At 43.7% G+C, this 27,741-nt stretch overlaps 2 protein-coding genes and 1 long non-coding RNA gene across 4 annotated transcripts; 2 read left to right on the forward strand and 1 right to left on the reverse strand.

Moving 5' to 3' along the window:
- Positions 1 to 1,190: 1,190 nt before the first annotated feature.
- Positions 1,191 to 1,700, reverse strand: LOC147958381 (uncharacterized). The gene is made up of 3 exons (XR_015610399.1): positions 1,581 to 1,700; positions 1,414 to 1,471; positions 1,191 to 1,325 (listed from the first exon to the last, which is right to left on the reverse strand). It is a non-coding gene; the product is annotated as an uncharacterized LOC147958381 (long non-coding RNA).
- Positions 1,701 to 5,909: 4,209 nt separating this feature from the next.
- Positions 5,910 to 12,056, forward strand: LOC125521567 (DNA mismatch repair protein MLH1-like). Of its 2 annotated transcripts, XM_048686632.2 has the most exons (16): positions 5,911 to 6,255; positions 6,784 to 6,956; positions 7,041 to 7,113; positions 7,198 to 7,332; positions 7,403 to 7,613; positions 7,969 to 8,117; positions 8,212 to 8,310; positions 8,782 to 8,854; positions 9,022 to 9,154; positions 9,490 to 9,584; positions 9,660 to 9,768; positions 10,069 to 10,228; positions 10,404 to 10,565; positions 10,887 to 11,064; positions 11,316 to 11,464; positions 11,795 to 12,056. In XM_048686632.2, exons 1-16 carry the CDS (start codon positions 6,025 to 6,027, stop codon positions 11,837 to 11,839), a joined length of 2,175 nt encoding a protein of 724 aa, XP_048542589.1. In that variant the 5' UTR covers positions 5,911 to 6,024; the 3' UTR covers positions 11,840 to 12,056. The 2 variants fall into 2 exon arrangements, with proteins under 2 accessions (XP_087390622.1, XP_048542589.1); XM_087534496.1 differs by lacking the exon at positions 11,795 to 12,056 and having other exon boundaries at positions 5,910 to 6,255; positions 11,316 to 11,557.
- Positions 12,057 to 12,481: 425 nt separating this feature from the next.
- LOC125521430 (codeine O-demethylase) lies at positions 12,482 to 16,227 on the forward strand. The gene is made up of 5 exons (XM_048686486.2): positions 12,482 to 12,760; positions 14,537 to 14,849; positions 14,973 to 15,232; positions 15,422 to 15,752; positions 15,844 to 16,227. The coding sequence occupies exons 1-5, from the start codon at positions 12,741 to 12,743 to the stop codon at positions 16,090 to 16,092; spliced, it is 1,173 nt and encodes a 390-aa protein (XP_048542443.1). The 5' UTR covers positions 12,482 to 12,740; the 3' UTR covers positions 16,093 to 16,227.
- The last annotated feature ends 11,514 nt before the right edge of the window (positions 16,228 to 27,741 follow it).

The raw sequence follows: 27,741 nt of genomic DNA on the forward strand, positions 1-27,741 counted from the left end.
TCGGTATGTTACTTGCCCGAGATTCGATCATCGGTATCCAATACCTAGTTCAACCTTGTTACCGGCAAGTCTCTTTACTCGTTCTGTAATACATCATCTTGCAACTAACTCATTAGTTGCAATGCTTGCAAGGCTTATGTGATGTGCATTACCGAGAGGGCCCAGAGATACCTCTCCGACAATTGGAGTGACAAATCCTAATCTCGAAATACGCCAACCCAACATCTACCTTTGGAGACACCTGTAGAGCTCCTTTATAATCAACCATTTACGTTGTGACGTTTGGTAGCACACAAAGTGTTCCTCCGGCAAACGGGAGTTGCATAATCTCATAGTCATAGGAACATGTATAAGTCATGAAGAAAGCAATAGCAACATACTAAACGATCGGGTGCTAAGCTAATGGAATGGGTCATGTCAATCAGATCATTCACCTAATGATGTGATCCCGTTAATCAAATAACAACTCTTTGTTCATGGTTAGGAAACATAACCATCTTTGATTAACGAGCTAGTCAAGTAGAGGCATACTAGTGACACTAAGTTTGTCTATGTATTCACACATGTATTATGTTTCCGGTTAATACAATTCTAGCATGAATAATAAACATTTATCATGATATAAGGAAATAAATAATAACTTTATTATTGCCTCTAGGGCATATTTCCTTCATCTTCTTCATTGTCTTCCATCATAACCCCTCTTTCTCCATGCTTGGTCCAAACATTATAGTGGGGCATGAAACCGGACTTAAACAGGTGGACGTGAATGGTTCTTGACGTAGAGTAATTGTGACCATTCTTACAGCGAGCACATGGACAAGGCATAAAACCATCCGCCCGCTTGTTTGCCTCAGCAGCAAGCAGAAAAGTATGCACGCCCTTAACGAACTGGGGAGAGCATCGGTCATCGTACATCCATTGCCGGCTCATCTTCATTACACAACACCGAATAGACCAAATTAATACAAGTTCATACATAAAGTTCATACAACACTTAAATGCAACAAACAAATAACTCTCTAGCTAAAGCATTTAAATGCAACAACAAATACGATCAAGATCGCAACTAAGGTAACAATGGATCCAACAGCATAATGATACCAAGCCTCACTATCGATGGCATATTTTCTAATCTTTCTAATCTTCAAGCGCATTTTCTCCATCTTGATCTTATGATCATCGACGACATCAGCAACATGCAACTCCAATTCCATCTTCTCCCCCTCAATTCTTTTCAATTTTTCTTTCAAGTACTCGTTTTCTCTTTCAACTAAATTTAACCTCTCGACAATAGGGTCGGTTGGAATTTCCGGTTCACATACCTCCTACAAAATATTTTTATGTCAACTTGATGGGCATAATTTGTCATAAACACGACATGCAACTAGTTTTAAAAGAGAATATATATACCACATCCGAATCATAACAAGGACGAGGGCCGACGGGGACGGATATCAAAACCATGGCACTATATGTATAACAAACAACGTACGGGTAAGATAATTATACGAGTAACTATATATCCAAATCACACAAACATCAATTTTTATATAAAATTTCATGAACAAGAGGCTCACCACAAGGTGGTGCCGGCGACGGGACGGTGCGGGCGATCGACGGTGGTTACGACAGAGATTTAGAAGGCACTAAGTAAACCACACCTACATATGCAAACTAAGTGTTATTTTTGACCTCAAATTGCATATAAATCAAATACTAGCACACACATATATATATCCTCCCAAATTACTAAACTCACAAATTAATCACTATATAAAGCATTGCAAGAGCTAATCTAGCAATGAGAGATGAAAGGACAAAGTTGCTAACCTTTGTGATCATTTGAATGGATGGGGGCCTTCAAATCTTGACAAATTTTGGGCAAAATGTGTGATGAGCTCGAGAGGAAGAGGGGAAGAACAGAGAGAGGAGAGGGGAAAGGGGAAGAACAGAGCGAGCTCGGGTGGACGAAGGGTTTATGTAGGACGACCTTTAGTACCGGTTCGTGCCAAGAACCGGTACTAAAGGGGCTGGAGGGGCCCCAGTCTGACAACATCCTGCCACCACTCTCATTAGTACTGGTTCGTGGCACGAACCGGTGCTAAAGGTTCGCCACGAACCGGTACTAATGAAAGCGGCCCGGCTAGCCGTTGGAACCGGCACTAATGTATACATTAGTGCCGGCTCAAATACAAACCGGCACTAATGTGCTTCACGTTTGAACCTTTTTCTACTAGTGGATCTTGAGCATGATTATCATTTGTGAGTAGTTACTTTTGTTCTTGAGGTCACAGGAGAAATCATGTTGCAAGTAATCATGCGAATTTGATATGTGTTCGATATTTTGATAGTATGTATGTTGTGATTCCCTTAATGGTGTCATGTGAACGTCGACTACATGACACTCCACCATAGTTGGGCCTAAGGGAATGCATTGTGGAGTAGCAATTAGATGATGGGTTGCGAGAGTGACAGAAGCTTAAACCCCAGTTTATGCAGTATTCCGTAAGGGACAGATTGAATCCAAAAGTTTAATACTATGGTTAGAATTTAATCTTAATACTTTTTCTCGTAGTTGCAGATGCTTGCGGGAGGGTTAATCATAAGTAGGAGGTTTGTTCAAGTAAGAACAACACCTAAGCACCGGTCCACCCACATATCAAATTATCAAAGTACCAAACACGAATTAAACCAATATGATGAAAGTAACTAGATGAAAATGCCGTGTACCCTCAAGAATGCTTTGCTTATCATGAAAGACCGTTTTGGCCTGTCCTTTGCCTCAAAAGGATTGGGCTATCTTGCTGCACTTTTGTTACTACTATCGTTACTTGCCCGTTACAAATTATCTTGCTATCAAACTACTCAGTTACTTACAATTTCAGCACTTGCAGACATTACCTTACTGAAAACTACTTGTCATTTCCTTCTGCTCCTCGTTGAGTTCGACACTCTTACTTATCGAAAAGAGCTACAATTGATCTCCAATACTTGTGGGTCATCAGTGACGGCGGCTCCGTCTCGTGGATCGTGATAATTCTTTCTCCCTGATTTTTTCCTGGAAAAATATGATTTTATAGCGTCGGTTTCAGGGTCTGCGGGGCCACCAGGTGGGGACAACCCACCTGGGCGCGCCTGGGTGGGGGGCCGCGCCCTGGTGGGTTGTGCCCACCCAGGTGCCCCCCTCAGGTGACTCTTGGCCCCAGAAATTCTCTTTATCGGTATAAAAAATCCTCGCAAAGTTTCGTTCCATTCCGAGACTTTTATTTCTGCATAAAAACAACATCATGGTAGTTCTGATGAAAACATCGTCAGTCCGGAGTTAGTTTCATTCAAATCATGCAAATTAAAGTCCAAAACAAGTGGAAAAGCGTTAGGGAAAGTAGATACGTTGGAGACGTATCAGGGCCATAGTTTTCACTAGAGACTTCTCTCTTGAAAATAGCATACGGTGGGTAAACAAATTATTGTTGGGCAATTGGTAGAAAAAAGCAAATAATTATGACGATATCCAAGGCAGAGATCATATATAGACATCACGTCCGAGACAAGTAGACTGAAACGATTCTGCATCTACTACTATTACTCCACACATCGACCACTATCCAGCATGCATCTAGTGTATTAATTTCATGGAAAAACGGAGTAACACCTTAAGCAAGATGACATGTTGTAGACAAGATAAACTCACGTATGAATAAACACCATCTTTTGACCATTAATATCAATGATACATGCGTGTCATGCCACCTTCTGTCACTGAGATTGAGCACCGCAAGATCGGACCCATTATAAATCACCTCTTCTCATGGCAAGATAAATCAATCTAGTTGGCCAAAACAAACTAATAAGTCGAAGAAGAAATACGAGGCTATAGTAATCATAAAAGAGTTCAGAGAAAACTCAAATAATATTCATGGATAGATCTGATCATAAAGTCACAATTCATTGGATCCCAACAAACAAACCGCAAAAAGTCATTATATCAAATAGACATCCAAGAACAGTGAGGAGAACATTGTATTGAAGATCAAATAGAGAGAAGAAACCATCTAGCTACTAACTATGGACCCATAGGTCCATGGTAAACTACTCATGCATCATCGGAGGGGCAACAAGGATGATATAGAGCCCCTCCGTGATCGAATCCCCCTCTGGCAGAGTGCTGAAAAAGGCCTCCGGATGGGATCTCGTGGTTCTGGAACTTGCGGCGGCAGAAAAAGTATTTCATGGACTCCTCTATTGATTTCATGATTTTAGAGAAATTATAGAGGTGGAGTTAGGTCAAACGGTGCCTCATGGGCCCACGCTTCATCATCTGGTCTTCTCTCGAAGCTTCTAGTGTCTCTTTTGTCCAGAAAAAAAGATCTTCAAAAAGTTCCGTGACATTTGGATTTCGTTTGGTACCGATATTTTGTGAAACAAATAACAAGCAAAAAACAGTAACCGACACTAGGTACTAAGTTAATAGGTTAATCCCAAAAAATAATATATAATTGCCTGAAAGTGTATATAAAAATCCAAGATTGATAATATAATAGCATGTAATAATAAAAAATTATAGATATGGCGTATCAGGCACCGAGCCTCTTCCTGCTGCTCGAGCTCGCCGCCCCTCCCCCTCCCCGAGGCCATCACCTGTAGATCAGCATATAACCGTTTGTGTTATATGCTAATATGTTTTGTGCTATGCTACATGCTACTGATGTTTATTGCCTCTCCTTTATTGATGTTGTTGTTGCATTATTGCATATGTAGCTAAGATATATAGATATGACCGTAATTAACCTATTGATAAATGGGTTGTCGGTAAATTTTGTTAACATGCATATTCGCCGATTAATCCCTACTCCTCACCGGACCGAGCAGCTACAAGTTATCGATATCCGAAACATTGCAAAGTACAGATGATCTACGTCAGGATCAATGTGTATCCTCTGCGTGCCCTGCTCCTCGGCTTATATGGGTATTCGGGAGGGGGGCTATAGTTTCATCTTAGTCTGGTACGAACAGGAAGGATGCGTTTAATACGATCTCAACATCTTGGAGTGTACGACAAGTCTTCGAAGGCCTTCCTTTTGTATGCCATGGGCCGCTCAAACGTGTCCCATTGATGAACCGACATGGGGGCCCCTCGACCCGTCCCACCAGGCGAGAGGCGATGTGATAAGGGCCCCCTAGTCCGGGACATCATCGACGACTGGTTGAGTTTCGACTCGGTTGGTCGGGACATAATCTTTCTCATAAATCAAGGTATAATCAAAAGTATACCATTCTATTCATATTGAAAAATGTTTCCAATGATAATTTTTGTTTGAGGGAACGTTTTCATGGCTGCTTTATAAATTGCAAACAATGGTTACAAGAAAGAAACTAAACCATTAAACTATCGTTTTGTTAAACCTCAGCTGCTTGAATTTTTTGTTGGCACCAACCACTTTTTCCTCCCCCCCCCCCCCCCCCCGAGCGCGATATGCGGAGGCCGGACCTCGTCGGAGAAGAAGCAACCTGTCCGAAGAAGTAGAGGCCCCACTCTCTCTCTTAGAGATGTGGAGGTGCAGGTTCGCCTGGAAGTAGCAAGCTCGCTATCTATCTTAGGGGTGCGTGGGTGCAAGGGGATCGCCGGAATTGTTCACCGATGCGACACTCAGAGGGATGGCCAACAACGACAGTGGGGGAGGTTGAGGGAAGGGCGGGGAGGCAAGGCGGTGCGCGGTAGTGCGCGCCAGCCGCAGGTGGTGGAGTCCGGCGGTTGGGGCAGGACATGCTGGGGGCGAGCGTGAGAAGGAAGAAGGAAGGTAGGAAGAAGATGAATAGTGCGGATCTGTTTTGGGCTCTTGGATGAAAATCTTGCGGTCTAGATGAAAAGTTGAGATGGTGGGAGTATAACGAATCGATGATTATGATGCAGAAAGAATACCGAAATAAGGCGAGCAATAATCAGTGTCGCGCGCGCGAATACCAAAATCGGCGGAACCTCCCTCCCCTCCCCATTCCCCACCTCCTCGGCCCGCGGCGGCCATGGAGGCCGACGACCCGGCGCCGCGCGGCGGGGCCCCGCCCCGCATCCGGCGGCTGGAGGAGTCGGTGGTGAACCGCATCGCCGCGGGGGAGGTGATCCAGCGGCCGTCGTCGGCGGTGAAGGAGCTCGTCGAGAACAGCATCGACGCCGGCGCCTCCACCGTCTCCGTCACCGTCAAGGACGGCGGCCTCAAGCTCATCCAGGTCTCCGACGACGGCCACGGCATCCGGGTACGCTCGCTTCCTAAACCCTAAACCCCGGACCCAATCCCCCCACCCCCTGAACCCTTGCTGCTTCCGCGGGCGCCTGCTAGTGCCAAAATCCTTCAAATGCGAGTTGTTAACCGTGATTTCTGTTGATTACGAGCTGTTAATCCTTAGTGCGTACAGGGCCATGTAGGCGGATGATTGGCAATTTTGGTATTGGCGATTTTCTGCACTGGATCTGTGTCTGTTTGTTCTGACTCGGGCAGTAAAAAACTGCATAGGGGCTGCTATGCCATGGGCAAATGAGGGCACACCTATACTAACAGGCCATTTGAGATTTTTAGTGCTAATTGTCTTAGGCAGCATGTAGTTGTCTATGATACTACGAACTGGGCTTGTCTTGTGCTATAAAGGGGGAGGGCCTAGGCGTCTGCAGGGTACTACTATATGATTACAGTATTGATTGTTGGGTATTTGAAGAGTTGGTCATATTCAGAATATTTATTGAGCATCCCATACCATTTTGTCAGCTAACTTGGTAAACTTTCACAGTGTGAGGACTTGCCAATATTGTGTGAGAGACATACTACCTCAAAGTTGTCTGCATATGAGGACCTACAAACAATAAAGTCCATGGGGTTCAGAGGGGAGGCTTTGGCCAGTATGACTTATGTTGGCCATGTTACGGTGACAACAATAACAGAAGGCCAACTGCATGGCTACAGGTCAGTCCATGAGCAACTTTAAATCCTTCTGCTTGACTCTAGAGTCGTTTGTTAATGATTGTTATTATCATGTTTTCTTGTCAGAGTTTCTTATAGGGATGGAGTAATGGAGAATGACCCGAAGCCCTGCGCTGCGGTTAAAGGAACTCAAGTCATGGTGAGTTTGCAACTTTGCATAGTACTATTGCTCTATTGGATATTTATTGCGATTTTTACAAGAAAAAAAAATCTTAATATGCAGGTTGAAAATTTATTCTACAATATGGTAGCTCGTAGGAAAACACTGCAGAACTCCAATGACGACTATCCAAAGATAGTGGACTTCATCAGTCGATTTGCAGTCCATCACATCAATGTGAACCTCTCTTGTAGAAAGGTAAATATAGCTGTCTATTGTTTTCTCATGAGTTTTAAGAAGGTGACATTTGCCTCCTCCTCTGTCACAGCATGGAGCCAATAGAGCAGATGTTCACAGTGGGACCACGTCTTCAAGGCTAGATGCTATTAGGAATGTCTATGGGGCTTCGGTTGTTCGTGATCTGATGGAAATACAGGTTTCAGATGAGAATGCTGTAGATGAAATATTCAAGATGGATGGTTTCATCTCAAATGCAAATTATGTGGCAAAAAAGACTACTATGATTCTTTTCATAAATGGTATACAAATTACAAGGCACTAGTAATTTTTTAGAGCCTTTTCCTCCGTAAGTAAATTCAGTTGATTACATATGCACTAAAAATGTATTGCGATACCCATGTAAATACTCATGTTAAGATGCTATGCAACTCTGATCAGAGTAATCTGGCCACATCTTGTTCACATATTTTCGATGAACAAGGGGATATCTTTAAAAGAATAATTTTGTAAGACCAACAAAGTTTTAAATGATGCATCCACTGTGATTGAACTGTCATGTATTTTCTGTCAGTGAATTAGTAATGTATTGTTTCTCTATTATCATGGCTGTTCCTTGTTTGCTTTATCCTATAACTGTCCATATCTCCTCTTCAGATAGACTTGTAGACTGCACTTCTTTGAAAAGAGCTACTGAATTCGTGTACTCTGCAATACTGCCTCAAGCATCCAAACCCTTCATATACATGTCCATCAATCTTCCACCAGAACACGTGGATGTCAATATACATCCAACCAAAAAGGAGGTATTTTTTGGCAAAATCTGAGCCTGGTGTCCAACATCTCTGCAATTTTTCAATTAGAGAACAAATGATTTCAGTGATTCCTTCTGTCTTGCAGGTTAGCCTCTTAAATCAAGAGCGCATTATTGAAAAAATTAAAGATGCCATCGAGGAAAAACTGATGAACTGTAATAACACAAGGATATTCCAAACTCAGGTTATTCATATGTTCATGCTTACATAAACTCACAGATACTTGGTCTGTTATTGTTGTGTCTCATGACTCATCACAGTTGATATGGTGCGACAGTTGCTGGAGATCAGTTTTTAAGTGTTCATATGGTTGCTTACCTCTATCTTTAGAGACAGTGTATCTGTTCAAAAGCTACTACCAGTTGCATAGTGCATCAATTTTCAAATATACATAAACACTTGCAGAAAGTCATGCTGAAATTCGTATGTTGTCATTTTCTCAAAAACTTGCTCTCCTGGGAAATTGACTTATCAAAAACTTGCCCCTTCAGAGTAGATTGTTATATTATTTGGCTCTTTGAATGCAAATTAAAAGAAATTTAATTTGCAGATGAACTTTAGCTATCTCAGTTATAAAAACTATGTGCATGTGTATTTTATATTTTGATGTAAACTTTTGTGCACATTAGTGATGCTTGTTCCATGTGAATTGCAGGCACTAAACTCTTCAGCACTTACTCAAGCTAACACACGAAAGGACAAGGGTACCGAAGTCAGCACGCCTACTGGTATGTAGCATATACCATATGCATATTTCAAGCTAAAATGTTTCATAAGTACACTATACTGCTACATCACATTACTTAACTCTGTATTATTGAGCTATCTAGTAAAGGGCGTGTGAAACCACCACCATCCAGCGAATAATCTTTAGTATAATTATATTATACTGTAGGAGAAAAATCTCAAAAGATTCCTGTGAGCCAAATGGTCAGAACAGATCCACGCGATCCATCTGGAAGGTTGCACACCTATTGGCAAGGTCAAACTTCAAATCTTGAAAAGAAATCTGACCTTGTTGCCGTAAGGTATGATCTTCATTAGCAAGTTGACACCGGTCACCACTTTCTGTATTTTTTATGCTGTCTTATTTGGTCATCTGTTTGTGCTCCCTGAATTTTTTCTGCATGCGCATCAAATTGTGCACTAAGTACCTGTTGTTTGCCTTTCCTCATGTGAGGATTTAATGATTCATGCTGTTTACATGCTACAAGTCTATAACTCTGGTTAAGTTGCGAGTGCTGGACCTTTTTCTACATTGGTTGCCAATTCATAAATTCTATTTGAAGAAGGGAGTACAGTGATTCGCTATTTTTTTTACTGTGGCTGATTTTTTTTCTTCTGTTTGTATATGGTTTCCAAGAAATATTGTAAGATCAAGAAGAAATCCAAAAGATGCTAGTGATTTGTCCAGTCGCCATGAGCTTGTTACAGAAATAGATTCTAACTTACATCCTGGTGAGCTCATCTTAACCTGTGATGTCTGAATCTGTCTCCATTTTTGTAGACTGATGATTTATGTATTTCTGCTAGGCCTTTTCGATATTGTTAAGAATTGCACATATGTTGGAGTTGCCGATGAAGTTTTCGCTTTGATACAACACAATACCCTCTTATACCTTGTCAATGTGGTAAATGTTAGGTAAACTCTATACATTACATTGATGACTAGTCTTACTCTTCCATGCCTTATATCTCTTATTTAAGCTAGATTTTTTCTTCTAATATCTGACATAGCTCTTTGAAGGTAACTGATACCCCAGTTACCTGTACATATTTGCAAATGCATGTGCACACAAACAATATTGCTTGCGCACACCACCATCAAACTGCTATCCATTCATATCACATCCAGTTGAATGCCTAATAAGCACCTCTTCCAAATATTGCATTGTTTTCTTTTCTGTACTATGTGATATTGATGATTCAGCTTGTGATGCAGCAAAGAACTCATGTACCAACAAGCCTTGTGCCGTTTTGGGAACTTCAATGCTATACAGCTCAGTGAACCTGCTCCGCTTCTGGAGTTGCTGACAATGGCACTGAAAGATGACGAGTCAATGAGTGATGTAAATGAGAAGGAGAAACTAGAAATTGCAGAAGTAAGTTATTTTCTTAATTCCTCGAGTCATAGTTGATCTTGTAGGTGATAGAACAGATGTAAGTTTTTTATTTGTCCACCTGCATATTGTTTCTGTTTCTTGATTCTTGTAATACGGCTCAATCGTTTGATTCATGTAGCATCGCTCTGTTGATGAAGATAGTGCTTGTTTGCAGGTGAACACTGAGATACTAAAAGAAAATGCTGAGATGATTAATGAGTACTTCTCTATTCACATTGATCAAGGTGGCAACCTGACCAGACTTCCTGTTGTACTTGATCAGTACACCCCTGATATGGATCGCCTTCCAGAGTTCATGTTGACTCTAGGAAATGATGTAGGTTTCCTTTTATTATGCTGTTGCGTTCATTACATATGGTATTTTAAATTTGGTCATGATATTTGATTATCCATTCCCTGCTGAGGCGATGGCAAGTAGGTTTTCAGGCTGATATCGTGTTCAAAATTTAATTTCGGTGTTTCATGTAGATATGGCAGCTAGCTGGCCGCGAGTAACTTCTGTTTCTTATTCATATTTTAAGTTGTTTCGGAATTCCATTTCCGGGAGTTGTTGCTTTATGATATATTTTGTTTCAGATTTTACTTTAGTTATGCAAACTGGCAGTCCTGATTTTTAGTGATTACCATCTTATAATAGATTGCCTGGGACGTTGAGAAAGAGTGCTTCAGAACGGCAGCAGCTGCTATTGGAAACTTCTATGCGCTTCATCCTCCCATCCTTCCAAATCCATCTGGCAAAGGCATTCGATTATACAAGAAAAATAAAGATTCCATGGAAAGTGCTGGACAGGCTGATAACGATTTAACAAGTACAGGTGAGCTTGTTGGGTATCTGTATTCTATAGTTGTATACCCATTAAAGTGCATGAAGAACATATATGCTTAGTGTTACACCCTAGTAGGTAACAGAATCCGCAGTTTCTCCCACTTCGCTTCCCATTAACCGCCAAGATGACATGACACTGAAATAGACATACTAAAGAATATATCCATTATATATGATGCTGCAGCTAGATATTCATTCAGAGTTAATTGCCATTGGGGCTAAACATATATTGCATTACAGAGGAAGATGACATCGACCAAGAGCTGCTTGCGGAAGCAGAGGCGGCATGGGCTCAACGCGAGTGGACCATCCAGCACGTCTTGTTCCCGTCCATGCGACTTTTCCTCAAGCCCCCTAAGTCGATGGCAACAGACGGAACATTCGTCCAGGTTCCCTCCCCACCCCGCTTCAGTTGTCCTTTACGTTTGGTGCTTCACTTCAGTCTTGTGCTTATGCTCGCACCATAGTCTGTTACTGCACTCCTGTCTATTTACACTGCTCAATGTATTTTTTTCCCCAAACAATCACCAAGCCACATTACACGCGACATTGTTCCGAGTAGGCATACCAACATAGGCAGTCCAACTTTCGACAGCGAGTAATAAAAAAGAATGGCCTGGCTTCAAGTGCAACCACTAGAAGTGTGTGAAATACCTTTTTTTTATAGATGACGCGGCATCAACACACTGATATTGAGCTGTAATTTTGAACCTATGCAGATTGCTTCTCTAGACAAGCTTTACAAGATCTTCGAGAGATGCTAGCCGACACAAAGGCAGCCGGTCGCACGATATGTAGAGAAGGAAGGGAGAGTGCGACCGACGCCTTTGCTTGTTCCTTCTGGGACGGACTTGCGTACATAACGGTGCCACTGTTTTTTTGTTGTTGTTGTTGGTAGCGCTGTAAATATTTGAAGAATGAGCAAAATTTGTTGACTCCAGCTCTGGAATTGAGTACCAAATATGTTGGCTTTGCTACGCAGTGCTGATGTTTCCCTTAAGTAACCGTGCTGGTAAATATGCCATGCCCTCTTACAATGATCGCGCAACCGAAGCCGTCGCCGCAGGCTTTTTTCCTCGAAAGATTCTACAAAAATCAAAGAGTACGCAGGCCGGTGCGGTTTCCGGTGAAGCCCTGTTTTGAGCATGGCAACCATTTTTCTAAAATTAAAACAAATTTGAACCGACGTTTTCAAAATTTCCATAAATTTTGCCCGGAGTACTAAAATTCTGCAAGAAAAAGCCTCCCTTTTATTTTTTGAAAAAAAACCTCCCTTGTGTAATAAGAGGGAAAAAACTGGGCCGCCATGTGTCCCTGCGGGTGGGCCCGGAGGGAAACCCCACGCCCCGTGCCGTCCCCCCTCTCTGCCTTTACCCCATCCCCATCCATATACCGGGGGCTGTCGAAACTTTCGTCGTGGGCCGGATTCAGCTCGTAGCAGCCGGTCCAGCTGCCCAGGGGCCGATCCGCCCGTAGAGGTCGGCGACAGCAAACCCGTTTCTCCCCCGTTGTGCTCTGTGTTGGACTGTTGGTCGTCCTGTCCACTGCGCCCACTGCCGTCCGGCGAAGTCGAGCGGAGGCGCGGTGCAGGGATCGCCGGGAACCGAGGCGGGGGGCGGCCGAGGAGAGCCTGCCGCCGGACTCGCCGAGGAAACGCCCCCCTCCATGCGGGGGGACTCCCTGAGGTATGGATCGAGCTTGATTTAACACTATCAGTTGCCTAGATTGGGATGAGTCAATTTTCCCCTTCGTCCCTGTTGTCAGCAGCCTCCTCTACTGTCGACCCGCTCGCAGCCACCGGCAACCGCCGTCCTCGGTCACCCTCGGCCGGCGTCGCTGCCGCGCCTCCACCGCCACGGCCGTCCCTTTAACCCCCCATTCATCCCCCTCCCCACCCACGGCCACGGCTTTCCCGTTGTCGCTTCTGTGCTCTGTGCAGAATCGACTGACGCTGAATTCATTCTCATGCAATTTATTACATTTAGCAGCTGTGTTTACTTAGTCAGCATGGCCATCAACAAATAGACCAGCTATCAGTCACTTCCGATAATAGGAGAAAATTAAGGAAGACAATAGACAGAATCGGAAGTACAGCAGCTTTCTGAAGCAGAAACTTAACACAGTAAGAAGATAATGTAGAGCAAGGGGGTAACACTTGAGCTGAAAGAGATGAAGTGGCCTGCTCTGCTCATGGCATACGATGACACAAAAGTATCAGTATATAGCACATTCTAATCAGAAAGTTTAAACATAAACCATTTCTGCAAGGAAGAACAGATTGTTGAAAGAAACTTCCTGCACACACACGTACCTCCATTGTATCTCCTGTGTTCGCAAGTAATGCATTCGGAACTATTTGCACTTTGTACCAGAAGCCATTTTCCTGCACTTGGAGCCCACTGACGTTATCATCGATAAACACAACTGTGATCACAGATTCACAGTGGCATCAGTGTGGGGCTTCAGGCCTAAGACTTGGTCCGGCTTGGGACAGTAAGGGTGATGGCATTCTCTTCAATCGATGACGATTGAAAACTGGGCCTGATCCTCATGTAAATCAAGCATCTCGGGCAGGTGCTTGAGGACAAGGCTGGCAATCTCCCTTCACCTGACTGTGTACTCACACAGAGCATTTCTGAAGAAAACTGAGTGATCAGAATTATTCAATGGCTACTCATTAGTAAACTTTTTAAATCATGTGTATTGATCCTGGATTCCTGTTAAAGGCCTTAAAGGTATCTGAAAGGAGGATGTGTGGTAGATTGTCCGGGACTCCGGTTCGGCTAGAGGTACAGCCGGTCACCACCAGTCCAGGGTCTGCTTCTCTGATACGACTATGTCGTTCCCGTACTTCTGCTTTTCTTCCAGTGAGAGCTTGCGACAGTTTCATCATCTCACCGAGAAAATTTGGCTCTATTCCATGTCCACCAGAATAGGTAAAGATCAATCACAACTCTATCTGACTGATAAAAAATAACATAAAGAATTGATCAGGACAAACTTAATAGGAAGAGGCCCCAGTTCTCCAAGGCGTACTGCATCTTTACAGCCTCATCATCAGGGCTGTTACCAGGGGCAGTCAGACTGCTGAGTTCAATGATTGGGATCAGCTCAGGCATCTCGGAACAGGCCACGTAAAGGCGGTCTTGCTCAGGAACCACATACTGGCTTGGTGGCTCCTGTACGCCAGTCACCAACTACCAATTGGCAATTAGTGAAAATTACAAACTTGTGAATCAGAGTAATGCATGCCAACACATGCCAAGTTATCTCTGTCCCCCCTGCTTGTCTTCTTATATAGTTTGTTTTGGCTTATTAGGTTTCTTCTTGAGAAAAAAGGAGTAGCCATCATCACTCTGATCTTTTTGGTGTTTGTTGTAGTGGTTGGTGACTCTCCTTACTTATTGATGACAATGTGTAGTGAGATGGGACTGAGACGAAGGCAACTACATCTTGCGTAGGGCAACATCTTCCTTGAAGAGAGCCAACAACCAAGGAGACAGAGCACCAGGATCAGCAGAGAAATATCCAAGAACTCCAATGGCTGATGAGTCATGGAGGCTGCCGAATTCAGTGCAGCAACTGGCTGCCAACATGCAAGAACCACCGAGCCAGTACTTGCTCAGAGAGCAAGAACTGCTTGGTGGCAACCTTGCTGGTGCCGAGATGCCGGAGCCCGTCCCAACAATCGATCTTGGCCTGCTGTCTGCATCCAACGATCCTGAGGAAGCCGCCAAGCTGCTGTCGGCGCTGAAGACCTGGGGATTCTTCCAGGTGAGTTTCTTTATTACTCCGTTCTCGAATTTCTTGTTCCTAAGATTTACTCTCTTTTTTTGCATTTTTCGTTCATGGTGCATTTGCTATATTTCTGTAACACGCATCAGCCTATGTGACCAGATTTCTAACCATGGAATGGAGGCCTCTATGATGGATTCTGTGATGAGCGCATCAAGGGAATTTTTTCACCTGCCGCTCGAAGAGAAGAAGAAATGCAGCAACCTGATAGATGGCAAGCATTTCCAGGTAGAAGGGTATGGAAATGACCAGGTGAGGACTCAAGATCAGAGATTGGACTGGTCTGATCGACTGCACCTTAGAGTTGAGCCAGAGGGTGGGAGAAACCTTGCCCATTGGCCTACACATCCCAAATCTTTCAGGTAATCTATCAGGGATACAATATTTTCTGGTACTTTTGTTTAAACGGATCTTTCGTTGTTGTCTGTTTTGTAGAAAAGACTTCCTTTGCTTATTTATGTCTTGAGTGATGTAGACTGACATGGAGTCATGAGCTACAGAAATAAAATCGACATTAGTAATTAACTGGACTATTTGCGTGTTATTGGCAGGGATAATCTACATGAGTATGCATTGAAGTGCAAGAGAATCAAAAGCGACATCCTTCGGGCAATGGCCAAGATTTTGAAGCTTGATGAAGACTGCCTTGGTAATCAATTTAACAGCAACGCCCCCACTTTTGCTAGATTCAACCACTTCCCTCCATGTCCAAGACCTGATCTTGTCCTGGGCATCAAGCCTCACGCCGATTTCCCTGCTCTCACGGTTCTCCTCATGGACAAAGATGTCGCGGGGCTGCAATATCTTAGAGATGGAACCTGGTACAATGTTCCAGCTGCGTGTGACCACACCTTGCTGATCAACATTGGTCTTACAATGGAGGTGACCATCTCTGAACCTCCAGTAATTTTCTCCCATATGAAGTTCCTGTTTCTTGATGACTTTGCCTGACCATTTCTCGTGGCTCGTGCAGATAATGACCAACGGGATCTTCAGGGGGCCAATGCATAGAGTTGTGACTAATGCCGATAAAGAGAGGATATCAGTGGCCATGTTCTATGGTGTGGATCCCGAGCAAGAGATCGGGCCGATAGCTCATCTGTTAAGTGTGGAGCAACCGGCACAATACAGGAAAATGAAGGCCAAGGACTTGTTAGTGTTGCACCATGAACATTACGCTGGAGGCCGAGGACCAAGAATTGCCGATGCACTGAAGATCTAAGTAAGATGACTGTAGCTCCATGCTACAGTACCCATGGAAAGTAAATAATTGATGGCTGTTTGGTTTGTAGTAACATGCTCTCTGAGCACTTTCATATTCTCTTATCTGCTCAAGTGTCTCCGCCGTTCCTTCTTATATGCTCCGTAGCTTTTATCAGTGGTGAAGCCATGCATGAGCTGTGCAGTCAAATGACTACACAGCTTTTTGGCAAGAACATCATACAATGAGTATATATCATGTAGAGAAAATCACAAGTACATACATATGACTACACAAGTTTGAATTGACTACACATGAATGAATTCCTGGCACCGCCACTGGCTTTTATTTCAAAATGCATAAACCATATCCCCATTACATGGTAAAAAAAATGATTTTTAGGATGTAAAAATGTCAGCACTAGAGTCACTGTCATGTTGCGTGAAACTGACAAGACATGTTGGCATGGTGTACTCCATGGATGTCACCTTTTGCCAACTTCAGGAATTCGGTGTCACGATGTAAAATTTTCGTTAAGGGGTAATATATGAATATTAAGAGCATCTCCAGCCGCGCCCCCAACAGGCCCTCCTTAGGCATTTTTGCCGCGCCGGCGCCGAAAAAGCGGCCCAGTCGCGCCCCCAGAAGCCCGTTTTTCGCGGGCTCGGGCCGAAACTGGTGCCGGCGGACCCAGGCCGAACCTGGCGCCCTGGGGGGCGCCTGGGGCGCCGGCACAAGCGAAAAGGGCACGTGGGTCCGCCCTGTCGGCGAGTCGAGCGCCTCTTCCCGCCGTTTCTTCCCGCTTTTCCCCCACTTCCCTCCCATACTCTTTCTTCCTCCCGCCAATCTCCCTCCCGCTCGCCTCCCAGCTGGCTGCCATGCCACAAAAGAAGTACGTCGCTGATAACCCACAAGTGTAGGGGATTGCAACAGCTTTCGAGGGTAGAGTATTCAACCCAAATTTGTTGATTCGACACAAAGGGAGCCAAAAAATATTCTCAAATACTAGCAGCTGAGTTGTCAATTCAACCACACCTGGAAACTTAGTATCTGCAGCAAAATATTTAGTAGCAAAGTAATATGATAGTGGCGGTAGCGGCAACAAAAGTAAAGACAGCAAAAATAATGTTTTTGGTATTTTATAGTGATTGTAACAGTAGCAGCGGAAAGTAAATAAGCGAGAACCAGTATATGGAAAACTCGTAGGCACCGGATCAGTGATGTATAATTATGCCGGATGTGGTTCATCATGTAACAGTCATAACATAGGGTGACACAGAACTAACTCCAGTTCATCAATGTAATGTAGGTATGTATTTCGTATATAGTCATACGTGCTTATGGAAAAGAACTTGAATGACATCTTTTGTCCTACCCTCCCGTGGTAGCGGGGTCCTATTGGAAACTAAGGGATATTAAGGCCTCCTTTTAATAGAGAACCGGAACAAAGCATTAGCACATAGTGCATACATGAACTCCTCAAACTATGGTCATCACCGGGAGTGGTCCCGATTATTGTCACTTCGGGGTTGCCGGATCATAACACATAGTAGGTGACTATAGACTTGCAAGATAGGATCAAGAACTCACATATATTCATGAAAACATAATAGGTTCAGATCTGAAATCATGGCACTCGGGCCTTAGTGACAAGCATTAAGCATAGCAAAGTCATAGCAACATCAATCTCAGAACATAATGGATACTAGGGATCAAACCTTAATAAAACTAACTCGATTACATGATAAATCTCATCCAACCCATCACCGTCCAGCAAGCCTACGATGCAATTACTCACGCACGGCGGTGAGCATCATGAAATTGGTGATGAAGGATGGTTGATGATAACGACGACGACGAATCCCCCTCTCCGGAGCCCCGAACGGACTCCAAATCAGCCCTCCCGAGAGGTTTTAGGGCTTGGCGGCGACTCCGTATCGTAAAACGCGATGATTTCTTCTCTCTCATTTTTTCTCTCCGAAAGCAAATCTATAGAGTTGGAGTTGGCATCGGAGGGCATCCAGGGGGCCCACGAGGTAGGGGGCGCGCCCTAGGGGGCCCCCCACCCTCGTGGAAAGGGTGTGGGCCCCCTGGTCTTCATATTTGGCGAGGATTTTTTATTATTTTTTCTAAGACCTCCCGTGGAGTTTCAGGTCATTCCGAGAATACATCATGGTAATTCTGCTGAAAACAGCGTCAGTGCGGGTTAGTTCCATTCAAATCATACAAGTTAGAGTCCAAAACAAGGGCAAAAGTGTTTGGAAAAGTAGATACGACGGAGACGTATCTGTTGGGGAACGTAGTAATTTCAAATTTTTTTCCTACGCACACGCAAGATCATGGTGGTGCATAGCAACGAGAGGGGAGAGTGTTGTCTACGTACCCTCGTAGACCGAAGCGGAAGCGTTGACGCAACGTAGAGGAAGTAGTCGTACGTCTTCCCGATCCGACCGATCCAAGCACCGTTACTCCGGCACCTCCGAGTTCTTAGCACACGTACAACTCGATGACGCTCCCCGGGCTCCGATCCAGCAAAGCTTCGGGGATGAGTTCCGTCAGCACAACGACGTGGTGACGATGATGATGTTGTACCGACGCAGGGCTTCGCCTAAGCACTACAACGATATGACCAAGGTGGAATATGGTGGATGGGGGCACCGCACACGGCTAAGGAACGATCACGAAGATCAACTTGTGTGTTCTAGGGTGCCCCCTTGCCTCCGTATATAAAGGATCCAAGGGGGGGGTGCGGCCGGCCTAGAGGAGGCGCGCAGGAGGAGTCCTACTCCTACCGGGAGTAGGACTCCCCTCCCTTTCCTTGTCCAACTAGGAGAGAGGGAAGGAGAGAAGGAAAAAGGGGGGGGGGCGCCGCCCCTCCCTCCTTGTCCAATTCGGACTAGGGGGAGAGGGGGCGCGCGGCCTGCCCTGGCAGCCCCTTCCTTTTCTCCACTTTAGGCCCATGAGGCCCATTAACCCCCCGGGGGGTTCCAGTAACCCCCCGGTGCTCCGGTTTTATCCGAAACTTCCCCGGAACGCTTCCGGTGTCCGAATATAGTCGTCCAATATATCAATCTTTATGTCTCGACCATTTCGAGACTCCTCGTCATGTCCGTGATCACATCCGGGACTCCAAACTAACTTCGGTACATCAAAATGCATAAACTCCTTTTGAGAGAAACAGTTTTCTGTGATGTACTACTTTCCAACAAGGGAGCATGTACAGTTACCTCGTCAAGTTCTACTTTCCTCCCACTCACTTCTTTCGAGAGAAACTCCTTCTCCAGAAAGTTTCTGAATTTAGCAACAAAAGTCTTGCCTTCGGATCTGTGATAGAAGGTGTATCCAATAGTTTTCTTTGGATATCCTATGAAGACACATTTCTCCGATTTGGGTTCGAGCTTATCAGGTTGAAGCTTTTTCACATAAGCATCGCAGCCCCAAACTTTCAGAAACGACAACTTTGGTTTCTTGCCAAACCACAGTTCATAAGGCGTCGTCTCAACGGATTTTGATGGTGCCCTATTTAACGTGAATGCGGCCGTCTCTAGAGCGTATCCCCAAAACGATAGCGGTAAATCAGTAAGAGACATCATAGATCGCACCATATCTAGTAAAGTACGATTACGACGTTCGGACACACCATTACGCTGTGGTGTTCCGGGTGGCGTGAGTTGCGAAACTATTTCACAATTTTTCAAATGTACACCAAACTCATAACTCAAATATTCTCCTCCACGATCAGATCGTAGAAACTTTATTTTCTTGTTACGATGATTTTCAACTTCACTCTGAAATTCTTTAAACTTTTCAAACGTTTCAGACTTATGTTTCATTAAGTAGATATACCCATATCTGCTTAAGTCATCTGTGAAGGTGAGAAAATAACGATATCCGCCACGAGCCTCAATATTCATCGAACCACATACATCTGTATGTATAATTTCCAACAAATCTGTTGCTCTCTCCATAGTACTGGAGAACGGTGTTTTAGTCATCTTGCCCATGAGGCACGGTTCGCAAGTACCAAGTGATTCATAATCAAGTGGCTCCAAAAGTCCATCAGTATGGAGTTTCTTCATGCGCTTTACACCGATATGACCTAAACGGCAGTGCCATAAATAAGTTGCACCATCATTATCAACTCTGCATCTTTTGGCTTCAACATTATGAATATGTGTATCACTACTATCGAGATTCAATAAGAATAGACCACTTTTCAAGGGTGCATGACCATAAAAGATATTACTCATATAAATAGAACAACCATTATTCTCTGATTTAAATGAATAACCGTCTCGCATTAAACAAGATCCAGATATAATGTTCATGCTCAACGCTGGCACCAAATAACAATTATTTAGGTCTAATACTAATCCCGAAGGTAGATGTAGAGGTAGCTGCCGACCGCGATCACATCGACTTTGGAACCGTTTCCCACACGCATCGTCACCTCGTCCTTAGCCAATCTTCGCTTAATCTGTAGTCCCTGTTTCGAGTTGCAAATATTAGCAACAGAACCAGTATCAAATACCCAGGTGCTACTGCGAGCATTAGTAAGGTACACATCAATAACATGTATATCACATATACCTTTGTTCACCTTGCCATCCTTCTTATCCGCCAAATACTTGGGGCAGTTCCGCTTCCAGTGACCAGTCTGCTTGCAGTAGAAGCACTCAGTTTCAGGCTTAGGTCCAGACTTGGGTTTCTTCTCTTGAGCAGCAACTTGTTTGCCGTTCTTCTTGAAGTTCCCCTTCTTCTTCCCTTTGCCCTTTTTCTTGAAACTAGTGGTCTTGTTGACCATCAACACTTGATGCTCCTTCTTGATTTCTACCTCCGCAGCTTCCAGCATTGCGAAGAGCTCGGGAATAGTCTTATTCATCCCTTACATATTATAGTTCATCACGAAGCTCTTGTAGCTTGGTGGCAGTGATTGGAGAATTCGGTCAATGACGCAATCGTCTGGAAGATTAACTCCCAATTGAATCAAGTGATTATTATACCCAGACATTTTGAGTATATGCTCACTGACAGAACTGTTCTCCTCCATCTTGCAGCTATAGAACTTATTGGAGATTTCATATCTCTCAATCCGGGCATTTTCTTGAAATATTAACTTCAACTCCTGGAACATCTCATATGCTCCATGACGTTCAAAACGTCGTTGAAGTCCCGATTCTAAGCCGTAAAGCATGGCACACTGAACTATCGAGTAGTCATCAGCTTTGCTCTGCCAGACGTTCATAACATCTGGTGTTGCTCCAGCAGCAGGCCTGGCACCCAGCGGTGCTTCCAGGATGTAATTCTTCTGTGCAACAATGAGGATAATCCTCAAGTTACGGACCCAGTCCGTGTAATTGCTACCATCATCTTTCAACTTTGCTTTCTCAAGGAACGCATTAAAATTCAACGGAACAACAACACGAGCCAACTATCTACAATCAAACATAAACAAGCAAAATACTATCAGGTACTAAGTTTCATGATAAATTTAGGTTCAATTAATTTACTAAAAGAACTCCCACTTAGATAGACATCCCTCTAATCCTCTAAGTGATTACGTGATCCAAATCAACTAAACCATGTCCGATCATCACGTGAGATGGAGTAGTTTCATTGGTGAACATCACTATGTTGATCATATCTACTATATGATTCACGCTCGACTTTTTGGTCTCCGTGTTCCGAGGCCATATCTGTATATGCTTGGCTACTCAAGTATAACCTGAGTATTCCGCGTGTGCAACTGTTTTGCACCCGTTGTATTTGAACGTAGAGCCTATCACACCCGATCATCACGTGGTGTCTCAGCACGAAGAACTTTCGCAACGGTGCATACATAGGGAGAACACTTCTTGATAATTAGTGAGAGATCATCTTATAATGCTACCGTCAATCAAAGCAAGATAAGATGCATAAAAGATAAACATCACATGCAATCAATATAAGTGATATGATATGGCCATCATCATCTTGTGCTTGTGATCTCCATCTTCGAAGCACTGTCGTGATCACCATCGTCACCGGCGCGACACCTTGATCTCCATCGTAGCATCGTTGTCGTCTCGCCAATCTTATCTTCCACGACTATCGCTACCGCTTAGTGATAAAGTAAAGCATTACAGCGCGATTGCATTGCATACAATAAAGCGACAACCATATGGCTCCTGCTAGTTGCCGATAACTCGGTTACAAAACATGATCATCTCATACAATAGAATTTAGCATCATGTCTTGACCATATCACATCACAACATGCCCTGCAAAAACAAGTTAGACGTCCTCTACTTTGTTGTTGCAAGTTTTACGTGGCTGCTACGGGCTTAAGCAAGAACCAATCTTACCTACGCATCAAAACCACAACGAAAGTTTGTCAAGTTGGTGCTGTTTTAACCTTCGCAAGGACCGGGCGTAGCCACACTCGGTTCCACTAAAGTTGGAGAAACTGTCACCCGCAAGCCACCTCTGTGCAAAGCACGTCAGGAGAATCGGTCTCGCGTAAGCGTACGCGTAATGTTGGTCCGGGCCGCTTCATCCAACAATACCGCCGAACGAAAGTATGACATGCTGGTAAGCAGTATGACTTATATCGCCCACAACTCACTTGTGTTCTACTTGTGCAAATAACATCAACATATAAAACCTAGGCTCGGATGCCACTGTTGGGGAACGTAGTAATTTCAAAAAAAATTCCTACGCACACGCAAGATGATGGTGATGCATAGCAACGAGAGGGGAGAGTGTTGTCTACGTACCCTCGTAGACCGAAGCGGAAGCGTTGACGCAACGTAGAGGAAGTAGTCGTACGTATTCCCGATCCGACCGATCCAAGCACCGTTACTCCGGCACCTCCGAGTTCTTAGCACACGTACAGCTCGATGACGCTCCCCGGGCTCCGATCCAGCAAAGCTTCGGGGATGAGTTCCGTCAGCACAACGGCGTGGTGACGATGATGATGTTCTACCGACGCAGGGCTTCGCCTAAGCACTACAACGATATGACCGAGGTGGAATATGGTGGATGGGGGCACCGCACACGGCTAAGGAACGATCACGAAGATCAACTTGTGTGTTCTAGGGTGCCCCCTTGCCTCCGTATATAAAGGATCCAAGGGGGGGGGGTGCGGCCGGCCTAGAGGAGGCGCGCAGGAGGAGTCCTACTCCTACCGGGAGTAGGACTCCCCTCCCTTTCCTTGTCCAACTAGGAGAGAGGGAAGGAGAGAAGGAAAAAGGGGGGCGCCGCCCCTCCCTCCTTGTCCAATTCGGACTAGGGGGAGAGGGGGCGCGTGGCCTGCCCTGGCAGCCCCTTCCTTTTCTCCACTTTAGGCCCATGAGGCCCATTAACCCCCCGGGGGGTTCCGGTAACCCCCCGGTGCTCCGGTTTTATCCGAAACTTCCCCGGAACGCTTCCGGTGTCCGAATATAGTCGTCCAATATATCAATCATTATGTCTCGACCATTTCGAGACTCCTCGTCATGTCCTTGATCACATCCGGGACTCCGAACTAACTTCGGTACATCAAAATGCATAAACTCATAATAACTGTCATCGTAACGTTAAGCGTGCGGACCCTACGGTTCGAGAACAATGTAGACATGACTGAGACAAATCTCTGGTCAATAACCAATAGGGGGACCTGGATGCCCATATTGGCTCCTACATATTCTATGAAGATCTTTATCGGTCAGACCGCATAACAACATACGTTGTTCCCTTTGGCATCGCTATGTTACTTGCCCGAGATTCGATCGTCGGTATCCAATACCTAGTTCAATCTCGTTACCGGCAAGTCTCTTTACTCATTCCGTAATACATCATCTCGCAACTAACTCATTAGTTGTAATGCTTGCAAGGCTTATGTGATGTGCATTACCGAGAGGGCCTAGAGATACCTCTCCGACAATCAGAGTGACAAATCCTAATCTCGAAATACGCCAACCCAACATCTACCTTTGGAGACACCTGTAGAGCACCTTTATAATCACCCATTTACGTTGTGACGTTTGGTAGCACACAAAGTGTTCCTCCGGTAAACGGGAGTTGCATAATCTCATAGTCATAGGAACATGTATAAGTCATGAAGAAAGCAATAGCAACATACTAAATGATCGGGTGCTAAGCTAATGGAATGGGTCATGTCAATCAGATCATTCTCCTAATGATGTGATCCCGTTAATCAAATAACAACTCTTTGTTTATGGTTAGGAAACATAACCATCTTTGATTAACGAGCTAGTCAAGTAGAGGCATACTAGTGACACTCTGTTTGTCTATGTATTCACACATGTATTATGTTTCCGATTAATACAATTATAGCATGAATAATAAACATTTATCATGATATAAGGAAATAAATAATAACTTTATTATTGCCTCTAGGGCATATTTCCTTCAGTATCAACTCCCCCAAGCTTAAACCTTGGTTGTCCTCAAGAAATTCAGTTGACAAACTAAAAGAAAGAAAAACTTCTACAAACTTTGTTTGCTCTTGTTGTTGTAACTATGTCAAGCCAGCATTCAAGTTTTCAGCATAGATCATAACTAACCACACTTGCAATAATTCTCAGGTCTCATAATTACTCATATCAATAGCATAATGAACTAGCAAGTCATAATAATAAATCTCGGACGACAACACTTTCTCAAAACAATCATAATATAATATAACAAGATGGTATCTCGCTAGCCCTTTCTGAGACCGCAAAACATAAATGCAGAGCACCTTTAAAGATCAAGGACTGACTAGACATTGTAATTCATGGTAAAAGAGATCCAATCATAGTCATACCCAACATAGATTAATAGTGATGAATGCAAATGACGGCTGTGCTCTCCAGCTAGTGCTTTTTAATAAGAGGGTGATGACTCAACATAAAAGTAAATGGATAGGCCCTTCGCAGAGGGAAGCAGGGATTCGTAGAGGTGCCAGAGCTCAGTTTTGAAATAGAGATAAATTGTATTTTGAGCGGTATACTTTCATTGTCAACGTACCAACTAAGAGATGGCGATATCTTCCATGTTAAGCACATTATAGGCGGTTCCCAAACAGAATGGTAAAGTTTATACTCCCCCTCCACCAACAAGCATCAATCCATGGCTTGCTCGAAACAACGAGTGCCTCCAACATACATCAGGTCCTAGGGGGAGTTTTGTTTGCAATTAATTTTGATTTAGTTTGCATAAAGCATGGGACTGGGCATCCCGGTGACCAGCCATTTTCTCGTGAGTGAGGAGCGGAGTCCACTCCTCTTGAGAATAACCCGCCTAACACGGAAGATAAGGACAGCCTTTGTTGATACATGAGCTATTCGAGCATACAAAACAGAATGTTTATTTGAAGGTTTAGAGTTTGGCACATACAAATTTATTTGGAACGGCAGGTAGATACCGCATATAGGAAGGTATAGTGGACTCATCTGGAATAACTTTGGGGTTTAAGGGATTGGATGCACAAGCAGTATTCCCGCTTAGTACAAGTGAAGGCTAGCAAAAGACTGGGAAGCGACCAACTAGAGAGCGACAACAACCATGTACATGCATTAAAATTAATAAACATTGGATGCAAGCATGAGTAGGATATAATCCACCATGAACATAAATATCGTGAAGGCTATGTTGATTTTGTTTCAACTACATGCGTGAACATGTGCCAAGTCAAGTCACTTAAATCATTCAAAGGAGGATACCACCCCATCATACCACATCATAATCATCTCAATAGCATGTTGGCATACAAGGTAAATCATTATAACTCATAGCTAATCAAGCATGACACAAGCAACTATGATCTCTAATTGTCATTGCAAACATGTTTATTCATAATAAGCTGAATCAAGAACGAGGGACTCATCATATTTAAAAAACAAAAGAAGTCGAGTTCATACCAGCTTTTCTCATCTCAGTCAGTCCATCATATATCATCATAATTGCCTTTCACTTGCACGACCGAATGGTGTGAATAATAATAAGAGTGTACGTGCATTGGACTGAGCTGGAATCTGCGAGCATTCAATAAACAGGAGAAGACAAGGCAATATGGGCTCTTGGTTAAATAAACAATAATGCATATAAGAGTCACTTCAACAATTTAATTATGGTCTTCTCCTACTGACCCTCAAATAAAAGAAAAGAAATAAAACTATTTACACGGGAAAGCTCCCAACAAGCAAAAGAAGAACGGGAAATATTTTTGGGTTTTCTTTTTAATTATTACTACTACAGCAGAAAAATAAACTACTACTAATTTTTTTGGTTTTTCTTAAGGTTTAACAAACACACAAGAAGAAAGCAGGAAAAAGAAAATAAACTAGCATGGATATTACAATGAAAAAGTATGAGCACCGACATCTAGCAATGAGTGTGTGTGAGCATAAATGTAATGTCAGTGAGAAATATATACTCCCCCAAGCTTAGGCTTTTGGCCTAAGTTGGTCTATGGCCACGGCTGACCTGGCGGATATCCATAATAATAGTTTTTGGGGTCGTACTGTGATGAAGAGGAATAGTTGGGATCATACTGTGATGAAGAAGAAGACTCTGACTGCCACTAGCTGACAGTCATCCCTGGATCCCAAGAATAAACAGATTGTCGTGGAGGCTCATCTTGTGGTTCCTGTTCTGGCTCCTCGACTGGTGCAGGGTTTCGGTAGGCGTGAATAGCTGCCAATGGAACAAGGTACGTGCCTGCAGTCAAATCAAACAAAGAAGGAGCCGGCAAGGTAATAGTCTCAGGATGATGTTTATTAAAGAACAATTGATATCTAAGCTCCCCTGCCCTATTTTTAACAATAAAATCATGTGCCACCATACTTTTATGATCTAGATAAACACGGGGTAGCACTTTTTCTTCCTTCTCAGCATGCCTAATAGGTATGTTAAAATGTGCTGCTAGGCGTGTAGCATAAATGCCTCCAAAGATGGGACCCTTAGTACGGTTCATATTTAACCGTCTAGCAATAATACCGCCCAAACTAAAAGTGTTATCACTATATAAACCTTGGAGCAGAATAATTAAATCAGGGATACTAAGGTTTCCAGAATTTCCGCATCCAATTAAACAACGACTAGCAAATAATGCAAAGTAACGCAAAACAGGAAAATGTATGCTAGTGATTCGTGCATCGGAAACCTTCCTGGTTTCTCCTACAGTGATATTATCAATAAACCCAGCCACATCATCATGATGTGGTTCTTCTGTCTTGCCCTCAAAAGGGACTAAACAAATCCGACAGAAATCATAAAGTGACATCTCCTTAGCCTCATCATATAAATGAAATTCCACCGTAGGTGGTGAGTTCCTAGGATCAAAGGAAAAGGTATTTGTGAGTAAGAGATACTGATCACATTGGTCATGGAGGAAAGTGGTGAGGCCTGCATTGTGGGCCAATTCATGAAAATCTTCACAGATATCGGCTGCTCTCAAGAAATCTACAGAAGGCCATTCACATGCCCGAATCTCCGCGGTGCGTGGCAAATTATACTTAGGCTTAGGTGCCTTTTCCTTTGATCTTTGGCTTGATGAGCCCCTCAATAATCTCCTCATCATTTTTTTTGAAACAATCTGAAATTTTTAGTAACTTCAAAATAAAAGTAACCAAACTCAATAAAACTGATAGCAACTACTCCCACAAGTGCCTAGAGCCTATATCAAGCATTAGAACTACTTGGAAC

This window comes from Triticum urartu, chromosome 7A, assembly GCF_056163025.1.
Source record: "Triticum urartu cultivar PI428250 chromosome 7A, HENAU_Tu73, whole genome shotgun sequence".
In the NCBI taxonomy this organism is placed as follows: Eukaryota; Viridiplantae; Streptophyta; class Magnoliopsida; order Poales; family Poaceae; genus Triticum; species Triticum urartu.

Coding starts and splice junctions, on each gene's coding strand:
- LOC125521430 (XM_048686486.2), top strand. CDS start 12,741: ATGCGGGGGGACTCCCTGAG. Junction 14,850..14,972: donor AGACCTGGGGATTCTTCCAG/GTGAGTTTCTTT, acceptor CTATGTGACCAG/ATTTCTAACCATGGAATGGA. Junction 15,753..15,843: donor ACATTGGTCTTACAATGGAG/GTGACCATCTCT, acceptor TGGCTCGTGCAG/ATAATGACCAACGGGATCTT.
- LOC125521567 (XM_087534496.1), top strand. CDS start 6,025: ATGGAGGCCGACGACCCGGCGCCGCGCGGCGGGGCCCCGCCCCGCATC. Junction 8,311..8,781: donor CAAGGATATTCCAAACTCAG/GTTATTCATATG, acceptor TGTGAATTGCAG/GCACTAAACTCTTCAGCACT. Junction 10,229..10,403: donor AGAAACTAGAAATTGCAGAA/GTAAGTTATTTT, acceptor GCTTGTTTGCAG/GTGAACACTGAGATACTAAA.